General features: G+C 35.6%; 1 protein-coding gene across 6 annotated transcripts; it reads right to left on the reverse strand.

Annotated features, from left to right (window-relative positions):
* Positions 1–305: 305 nt before the first annotated feature.
* LOC111284947 (VIN3-like protein 1) lies at positions 306–8,744 on the reverse strand. Of its 6 annotated transcripts, none has more exons than XM_089762627.1 (6): positions 8,391–8,616; positions 7,534–7,603; positions 3,615–3,788; positions 2,706–3,345; positions 1,972–2,282; positions 306–1,887 (listed from the first exon to the last, which is right to left on the reverse strand). In XM_089762627.1, the coding sequence occupies exons 4-6, from the start codon at positions 3,161–3,163 to the stop codon at positions 707–709; spliced, it is 1,950 nt and encodes a 649-aa protein (XP_089618753.1). In that variant the 5' UTR covers positions 3,164–3,345; positions 3,615–3,788; positions 7,534–7,603; positions 8,391–8,616; the 3' UTR covers positions 306–706. The 6 variants fall into 6 exon arrangements, with proteins under 6 accessions (XP_089618753.1, XP_089618754.1, XP_089618755.1 ...); XM_089762628.1 differs by having other exon boundaries at positions 3,450–3,788; positions 8,391–8,528; XM_089762629.1 differs by having other exon boundaries at positions 3,615–3,810; positions 8,391–8,481.
* Positions 8,745–10,259: the final 1,515 nt, after the last annotated feature.

Genomic DNA, 10,259 nt, shown 5'->3' on the forward strand with positions numbered 1-10,259 from the left:
TGGCAAAAAATTAGACTTTAATTTTTTGGAGATAATTTTTATTTATTGTACATAAATTTAAAATCATGTTTACAATTTTATATAATAATAATTAACAAAAAAATAAAAAAGTTATGTATGTGATAAAAAGAATTGAACGGTCAATTACTGTTAAGAGGAATAAAATGAAAATACTAATGAAGAATGTACTGTAGATATTTAGGTGTAACTACTGAACACCAAATCACCTAGGAAGAGTAACGCTTCTTTGCATGGGCGGTGAGAAAAATTCTCATGCAACTGAAACTATCGTTAGAACAAATATCTAACCAAATGAAAGTCGAAATTAATTCATATACCCTTCGTTGAATTAAAGAAGGCAATAACAAAAGCATCCATGCATATAATTTCTCCATGATTAAAAGTCTAATGCTTCAAATGTAACTAGGATGTTTTTGGAAATGAAAAATGCCTTTCTACAAAGATGAAACCTCACGTACGTCCAAGGCCTCTCTTCAACTAAACTGGGAATTGTGCCAGCAATCAGCGAGCCAAATCTTTTAGCCGGACAATCTAGTCCGCGATACAAAGAATCACCTTTAGAAAGTGATAAGGAAAAAATGGCTGTACAAAGTTGGTGAAACAATCAGGGGTAAGTTTATCAAAAGAAAAAAGAATAATCATGAAGCGAATTGCAATCCTGTAGTTTAGAGTGCCCTGCACTAATTTAGTGCCACAGCTTACTACAGAATCCATTACGTGGCCTCTTGCTAGATATGATATCTGAAAATGAGTCAATCAACTGCCCTGCCAAGCTACTTGGATCATCCATCAGAGTTTGAATGAATGTGTTGACCACCCTTCGTTCCTGCTCCGTTGACCTCAAGCTAAACCATGTTAGTAATTTCAATCTGAATTCCTGGTTAATATGACCCTCACATTCTAGCAATCTGATTATCTTCACGCAGGTTTCGAAATTCTTATCCAAAGAACCAGAATCATTGGAGATACGAAATGGTGACCCATTTATGAGAGTGCTATCACAGTCATGTGTCTCTTCAGTTGAGTTTGCAGCTCTTTTCCTGCACAACTCTGTATGGGAATCAACAGCAGGCACTTCTCCTGTTGGCCCATTAGTCCAGGTCTGGGAATCACCACTACCATGTGATCTTGCTAATCCATTCTTCTCCATTTCATGCGAAGCAGCATCATCATCTGCCTCCACAGCCAGTTCTAAAGTGCAACCATTATCTTCATCCCTGGAGGACTCAAATGGAGGAGTAAGTTCTTCATTTAGATCAGGCACTGAGACAACATTTAAGTCAAGCCCACGTGAAACAGATGGCATATGATCCACTTTTCGTGTTTCAGGCTTAATAATTTTGCTTGCCCCACAGCATTTTTCTATATCAGCACTGCAAAACCCTTCAAAGCAGCCTTGCTCTTGAGCCCAAGCGAGACGCAGGATCTTTCCAAGGTCTCGAATCTTAAATCCAGAAGAACCAACTGCTGTGAGCTTCTTTGAACCTAAAGAACTTCCTCCAATAAGGGTGTTCTCCTGCTTCCGATTCATCACAACTGCTGAATTAGAATTCTTCTGAATTATCTCTACACTCTTAGTGAAAAATTTTGCCTCAGAATGGCCCAAGTCACCAGCATCAGTATAAGATACAACACGAAAGGTGTACTCAGTACATGGCTGCAGGTTAGATATCAAAATCCTTCTCTGAGTTCTTGGAAAGACACAGATAGGTTCTTTTGTATGTGTCTCGTCTCTGCTCTTGAAATACCAGAGCTTGTAGCCCTTAATATCCTTGGATGATGTAGTAGACACTTCAATTAGAATAACTAGAACAGATGACGATGTCACTTCTTCAAATAGAAACCTGCAAGCAGTAGGACGTGAATCTGCCCAAAAAGGAAAAAAAAAAGTTTCTCATATAACTTCAAAATAACCAATAAGAACCAGAGGAAGCTATTGTGGGTTCTAACCTTGGCACTTTGGATTAGTATTAGACACGATCGCCAGCCATTCATCTGCTTTTTCAATTGCACAAGAGCATAATTTCTGTATATCGCCAGCAACAGAAAGCCTGCTAACAATTCCCCTTGCCATTTTGGCAGAAACCCCATTCACAGGACCCACTTCTGTTTCCAGTTTAGCCTTTGCATCTTTGACAAACTCGTGCAGTTCTTTAAAGCGAGAAGTCTCATCCAGGAGCCTGTAACTCAGGTATATCCTATAACAGAGTACATCCAGGCGGCGAGCATCCTTAGCAATCATTAGCTGCTTCTTCCAACATCTGTCAGGGGCAAGTAAATCACACCAATCCTATCAGGCCAAACAGAAAAACCTATACCAGAAAGAAATAACCAATAGTTACCACATTCTCTAAAACCTGATTCATCACATCGAGATCATTTTCCAACATCAAATTTGTTACAAGCAGCAATAAGTATGTTGATAGAAATGTCACTTTCATGTTAACAAAAAAATAGGAAAAGATTTCCCCAGCTTTCTGTCCAAAATTTGACACAATGATAAACATGGACAGTTCAAAGACAATAAACCACAAAGTTTCTGAACAAATTAAGATGTCAACCAGACCAAACTTGAAACATGATTTGTAACAACTTCTATGCAAATAAAAAGCAGTTTGTAAGTTTAGGGAGAGAAGAGAATTCAGCAAGTTGAATGAGGCATGAACTGCAAGCCAATTACTTACCCAAGTATACCAGAAACTTTACCACAAGAAGCACAACAATAACTACCATCTAGCTGCATCAATTGGCCAAGATCAACAACCCCCACCTTCTCATGTTGAAGAGCACATTCAATATGGGATGACAACCCACAATAATCCCCCTCACCATATTCAGAGGCGCATACCAACCAAAGACTCGGGTCCTTGTTGTCATCAAATAAGTGACAGATACAACATGAGCATCTTTTGCAAAATGTGTCATCTATGGACAGAACAGCTCTGCAAGCAGAATTTTTACATATCCATGAGTTAGAAAATGCATGGTCTGAAGCCTGCTCAGAAGCTGGGAGCACCCTCATTGGATTCTCCCCCTTTCTGTTTTGCTTCCTAGAGGAAGGCTGACTATTGGCAGTGGATGAGGCCTTTCTCAACTCTGACTTCTTGAGTGTCTTGTTACCCAACTTTAAAGCTTCAGTCATTTTGCCCTTTGAACAAGCTGAATTTTTCTTGTCTTTATCAAAACATGTTCGAAGAAGCTCCTTTTTTGGACCAGATTTTAGGAACTCTTGTAGGAGTTCTGGACTTCTTGATGCATCATCCGAATGGCCATTTTTCTCTGGGGTGCTTTGCACACTGGAAGAAAGACTTTGTAAGCCAGAACCTGCACAGAGAAAGGAAACATGAAAAAGTCTCTGGTGGTGGGGCTGAAAATGCTTAGTAGGAACTAAAACCAAAATTTCAAAATGAGGAAAAATGATATTACACCTTCAAATTTTCAAAGACTTTTTTCAGGAGAAAAAATTACAATTATTGTGGATAAATTAAGTCATGGAAGAAGCTGAGCTTCAGTGTTCAGTGCCAAGAGGCATGAAACATAACTTTTTTTCTTCTTCCCAGAGAACCCCCATTCATGAGCTTTATTTTTTTTACCTCCAATGGTAAGTTATCTGAGATGTGTGGCTATCGTTTTGGCTATATACTTTTTTGGTCCAATTCTCAACCCCTTGACATCTGTAACTCTCAAAACTTAGCCCTTTCCGAAGACTTTTGCATTATCCAAATTTGCTATTGAAAGCTGCCAATAGGTTCTCAAAAGGCAAATATCTAGATGGAAAGGAAAATTAAACTGCAAAATTTCAATAAGTCTAACTGCAAAAATATTGAAGAAAAAAAAAGATAACATAGTAACATCAACACCAGCAGAATTAGACACATGATGCAAGTATAAGGAATTTGTATCAAAAGTCTAAACAATGTTGACAATATTGATAATTTGACGACTAAAATGACTAGGAAAAAAAAAAGTAACAACAATGAAAATGGAATCAACCCACATTAGGCTGCTGAATGCTTAAGTGTTATTCACTACAATTCAACAAGGATTAGCATATAAATATATACATCCATAATGAGTTGCAATTAGGGGTGTAATCGAGTCAAGCCGAATCAGTACATTGCAATACTCGAGCTCAAGCTTGACTCGAAACTCGGCTCGAACTCAACTGAGTTCTATTTATCTAGCTCGAGCTCGACTAGACATAAAGCTCGAGCCGAGCTCGAGCTCGCTCGATAAAACTCATTACCTAATAAAAATGTGTTCTTCATAATTTACAGCGCACTTTCTCCTTTTTTAAGCTTTTTAACTCAATCCCCAAGCTTGCAGAGCAAATAAGCTTTGACAGTTAACTCTATCACAGCAAATAATTTAAGTTTAGTGAATGTTTGAAGGTTGGGGCAAACATCAAATTTGTTGAAGAAATCAGCAACTTTGCATCTAAAATTAACACAAACCCAAGTCTTTTCTAGCTAATTAGAATTGAAAAACAGTATATTTGTTGGCAGAAAAAGCAATATCTAGAAAGAGTGAAAAATGTGACGATCTGACCTTAAAGAGTGGGAGTTGAAGCATGAATAAACCAGTGGATTGAACATACCCAGCAAAACAGATCTACTGAAGGAGCAAAGGGACGGTAAATGGAATGAATCAGATAAAAACAAAGACACCAAAATTAGGAAAGAATTTTTTTTACCTGAATTCGGCCGTAAACTGATGTTGATTGAAGGTAGGGGTAGGCATTTGGATACAACTAGTTAAATTTGTAGACAGCTATGTTGAAATGAGGCATGAAGGAAGAGTGCTAGAAAGGAATGGGGTGGCTGCTAGGATGAGATGGGAAAAGAGAGAAGAAAGGCACCAATGAAGGAGAGTGAGAAAAGGAGAAGCAAATGAGTTTAGGGTTTTATATTTATATATATATATATATATATTTATATATAAGGATAAAATTGTAAATTTTAATTAAAATAATAAAAATATATATTTAAATAAAAAAACTCAATTAGACTCGCAAGTCATTCGAATCATATATTAAGATACTAGAGCTATTTGATCAATAAGTCAAGCTATTCGAGCTCGACTCGATAATAACTAAATCGAATTTGAGTTTTATTCGAGTCGAACCCGAATAACTTACGAGTATTAATGTATCATTTACACCTCTAGTTATAATGCATCCAATTTCCACCAAAATTTAAGGGAAAAAGAAAATCCTATGTGGTCCATACTTTCAAAAGATTTATCAAACAAACTATCCAAATTCAAGTATGTAAGACCCAAATTACTATTATCTGCATGCACCTGGACCGTATCAGATCTTGAAGATCATGTCATTTGCAATTAGGGGTGTAAATGATACATTAGTACTCGCAAGCTACTCGGGTTCGATTCGAAAAAAACTCGAATTCGGTTCGATTATTGTCGAGTCGAGCTCGAGCTCGAGTAGCTCGACTTACCGATCGAGCCGAATTCGAGTATTCTTATATCTGATTCGAGTAGCTCGCGAGCCTAATCGAGCTTTTATATTTAAATATATTTTTATTTTTTTTAATTAATAAAATATTTCGAATCCGAGTTCGAGTTCGAGTTCGAGCATGAATAATCGAACTCTTGTCGAGTATACGAATCGAGCTTATTTTTACATATTAATCGAGCTTAATCGAGCGAGCTCGAGTAGCTCGAATTCGATCACGAATCGAGCTCGAGCTTGAAAAATAAAACTCGATCGAGCTCGAGCCGAGTATCGAGCCCGAAGTTGTGAGTCGAGCTCGAGCTCGAGCTTCTCATTACTCGGCTCGGCTCGGCTCGTTTACAGCCCTATTTGCAATGCAACAAAAGAAAGAAAAATACAGAAATAGCAAGCAACTTTAAATAGGAATCTAGGGTAGCATCCAACTGAACCAGATGTTCCTACTATTTACTAGAAATTTAGAATGGTATATGTATAAAATAATAAAATCTTTGAAAACAGAAAAAAGCACCTTATTTTTTTGTTTAAAAATATCATATAAAGAAAATAAATCCCATTTCTTAAAAATGAAAAAAAAATGACAGTAACGGGCACAGGTCTGTTATAACAACAAAATTGCAATAAAAACTAATTCTATTACGAATTGATGAAAAAAGAGATAAAATTTTCTGTACAAATAAAAATGGCCAGGAGATACTTGATAGACACCATATCCTTCTTTATAATGGAGAAAAGAAAACAAATTGTAAGAATTTCACACTGGAAGAGCATCCAGGAAGCAGGCTGCAGAAGAGGCTTGCAAAGCAGCCTGAGTTAAGTTATCCAATACAGTTACGGTTTCAAAAGAATCCTTTATATTTATATGCTCCATAAAGAAAAATATTTATTTGGACCGGGTTTATATTGGACTGGATCAGGTCAGTAAAGATTCATATGCAAGCAGTCAATGTTTCAAACAAGTTTCAATTATCGACAGAGAGTCAGATTAGTAACCTGATTGATGATGTATACATCCAATTCACACTGGTTTTATAACATTCTACCAAAAACAGAATCATTGAGAAAGCTTTAAGCAGATTACTTGTAAAAACCAGTGGTATTAAGTTCCTTATAAATATGCATACCATTAAGCTTTAAATTAAATAAAAAAGAGAGGTAAGTAATTTATTTCCATGGAATTCTTGGGAAGAAAATCCTCCAACTCAAGGTGGCAAGAACCTAAATATAGCCAAATCTATAGTCTGTTCTCCCTTCTAACTCCAGCGGTCACCAATGTATCTGTGGTTGGTTTGATTCTTCCACACATGTTATTTTTGTATCTTATTTTAAAGGCAATTAAAAATTCTGATTTGGCATTAAAATTAGTCATAATATTTTTCCCTCAAAAGCATGAAACTTACTGGGAATTTAGAAGCATTTGCCAACACACTTGGACTACGATTCAAGATTAATATTGTTAGCATGGAAGAAACAGGCACATTTATCATACTATACCATGAACGTCATGCAGAGAAACATGTGTGAAGAAAAAGGGGGTCCAGCAGCATAATAAAATAACTGAACATAGTACTACCCACTATAATTTATTGTATAAGTGATTAATTTTACTAAAGGACTTGACAGGATTAACCGTAGCTATTATTCACCCTGCAACACGCACCCATGCCAGAAATTGTTTCAATGATCTTGTAATAGAAATTGAAAAGAGGAAGGAAATCAGGGAGAATGCTGGGGATTGCATATATATTGAAGATGATTCTCAATGATTTCCATTGCATACAGATCATTTCATCAACCCCCATCTATTGAAGTCCAGTAAACACTTCATAAAGCCTTCCAATCCATCCAAGTTATACAAAGTATTTTTTCCCAAGGTCCCGAGTCAGTTATCTCGGTATTTCAAACAACAACACCATCACAATATGAAGCTAGAGTGACACAAACAACTCTTCTAAGAACAATGATTCAGGAAGCAACAGATAGAGAAATAAAAGCAGGCAGTTACAGAAAAGAACACAAAGCAAATATGAAGAAGATCATACCTTTAGCAAAGAATTTATCTTCTAAATCCATAATTTAAATTTTGAAACCCACAAAGCTTAGCTCTCCCCCCTGTCAAAAATAATCAATGTTGACCCTCAGCATACCAGTGAATTTCATTAATTCCAAGAATAAAAAGAAAGAACCCAATTTGCATATTAATGAAATAAAAAAAGAAAACAAAAAAAGTAATAAAAGGCTTTCCTCCTATCTGCATGTGGAAGAAATTTTCATTTTTTATTTAAAATTTACCCTTCCATTTTCTGTCTCTGCAATGCAGCTCACAATCAAAGCAACAAACTAAAGACAACAATATATATCAAATTCGCAATTAAAAACTGTACATCAAAAACAAAAAATTCAGAATCCATGGCAGACAAAAAAAAAAGAGAGAGAAATTTCCATCTTTCTAAACCAAGAAAAAAGATTTAAACTTTTTCACCACATTTTGCAAGCTCCATTTAACAAATGGAAAAAACAAAAATTGACTGTTTTACGTCATAAAACACTTTGTAGAAAAAAGGAGCGAATAAAATGAAAATTAATTTCACAAAGAAAGCTTATTTATAAAGTAAAATATCAACAATGCCCGTGAATTAAACAGTGAATAAGTTAAAGAAGACAAAAAATTCAAATTAAAACGGAATAATTAAAATAAGGAAAATCAAATGTAGGGTAAAGAAAAGAGCGTGAATTTAAAGCGGTTAAGTGTACGAAAAAAGGAACGTAATTTGACAGAACCAAAAGGAAGTGAAGGAGGGAAGAGCCCAGACTGAAACGAGGACAGATCTGAGCAAATAAAAAATTAAAAAAAAAAAGAAATAATTGGAGAAAAAGAAATTTAGGAGAAAATATATACCATCGTCTAATGGGGAAGAATCTAGGGTTTTAATGAAGCCAAAACCCCAAAAGAAATAAAGGAAAAAAGTTTTTTGTTTCTTTGAATCAACAGAGAAAAAGTCTCTTCGTCGTTAGTTGGATTTTGAAGAGAGGGAACAGAAAGCTTTTACGAGCTGCTAACGATACGAAACTAAAAGGCTCAAGGGATCTCACGCGCGATTGAAAGCCCGTTTGATTTGTTATTTGATTGAAAAGCTGAGTTGGCCTCTGGTTTTTGCAGAAAAAGTACGTGCAGTACTGTTTATTTTCCTCATTGATGCGTGAGCGACAGGTACTGTCACAGCGCGTGATTGATCATTTTTATCGGTAGGTTATTTTGATTTTATGAATTTAGGGTTTGTTGGCAAAAAACAATGATGAAATCGAAATCCTTCGACGTTTAGAACCGTTGGATGAGGGTCTTTTTCCAGACTTTTCTTTTCTTTATTTTTTAAAGAGCCTAGCGAATCTAATTTTTTTATTTAGAATTCATTGAGAAAGTGAATTTTCACCGTCCGAATTCAAGTACCATAAAACGTAATTATAACGCAATAAAAATTTCTATCCCTATTCACAGCAGTAAAGTCTTCCACAAAATAATTCAGCGTACGTACTACAATTTTTTGGAATGGACAAAAGCGAGAAAATTGACGGGCAGGTGAAGCATTTGTTGCCTTTTGTTGAGCCTTATGTACGTACAAATATATTGTTCTTTTACTTTTGCTGACCCTTAATGCATTTTTTTGGGGTTATTATGGTGTGATGAAAAGGTCCTCGCCTTTTAGCTTCCCCCATTTAGCTACTTCTTTCAATCCAAGTGCTTTGAAATATTAGGTTAACTCTCAAAGGACGAGTAAAATAGTTTTAGGTTATCAGTTTTTATTATTGTTGTTTAAATTAAAAGCTAGTTGTAAGCTGTCGCATGTTGGCTGGCATTGGCAGATCAGACGACTTCGTTGTTAGTTGGCAATGGATTGGAGATTGAAAGCTTATCATTATTGTATGACAATATCCAAAGCTTTCGTACTTAGACATAACTACTGTCCTGTCCTACAAATGAAAAGTGAAAAAATGATTTGAGATGTGCCATGTAGGTAACGCACAATATTTGCCAGTCACAACAATGATCTGTGAATTTAGGGAAAGTGGATCTAATCAAATCAAATCAAATTGGTACTTACTAATATATACAGTAAGCTGAATCAATTTTTTGGGTCCAACGAATCGAAGTAGATAGCATATATGTAAGTTGCTTTAATCTTAAATTATGGCACAAATGTTGGCCTTTCTTTCTTTAAAATCTCTTTTCTATCTGTTTTATTGATTTCAGTCGCTTGCTCCTGTTAATAGAGTTTCCCATTCTTTAGCTTCAAAGTGTAGATCCCTTCCGCTATTACACAAGCTTCTATTTTCAGCTCTGCTTTTGGTATTTCTGCCACACCATTTTATTATTGAACTCTATTACGTTTAAGTCAACTTGTCAATAATCAATGTTTGATCAACAAAATGATAGCTTTTAAGTCGTTCGGATAAGTCAATAAGATAACACATATTTAAATTATCACATCATTTATTTTTTAAACATGATTCATTTTTCGTTAAAGAAATGATTCGTTTCAGATTTAATTAATAATTTATCAAAATAATTATTTTAAAATTAACTACATAATATTTAATTTCGTTAACCCGCACGCTTGTGTTTTAGGTTGACTTAGGCATAAAGGAGGAGATTCCAAGCCTAAGGCCGCATGGATTCTGAGTCTAAGGTCGGAGCCCGTGACAGTTGGTAACAGAGCAAGTTCGATTCTGCGTGTTTGTGTTATGCAGGTTAGATCGTGATTGAGGAGAT

The sequence above is a fragment of the Durio zibethinus genome, chromosome 6, assembly GCF_047325235.1.
Source record: "Durio zibethinus cultivar Kanyao isolate XHJ-2024 chromosome 6, ASM4732523v1, whole genome shotgun sequence".
Taxonomy (NCBI): domain Eukaryota; kingdom Viridiplantae; phylum Streptophyta; class Magnoliopsida; order Malvales; family Malvaceae; genus Durio; species Durio zibethinus.

Excerpts from the sequence above, each read along its gene's own strand:
- LOC111284947 (XM_022874088.2), bottom strand. The coding sequence starts at position 7,564 with ATGGATTTAGAAGATAAATTCTTTGCTAAAG. Across the intron at positions 3,346-7,533 it reads AGATAAATTCTTTGCTAAAG|GTTCTGGCTTACAAAGTCTT; the intron begins GTATGATCTTCT and ends TTCTCTGTGCAG. Across the intron at positions 2,283-2,705 it reads AAAGTTTCTGGTATACTTGG|ATGTTGGAAGAAGCAGCTAA; the intron begins GTAAGTAATTGG and ends TGCCCCTGACAG.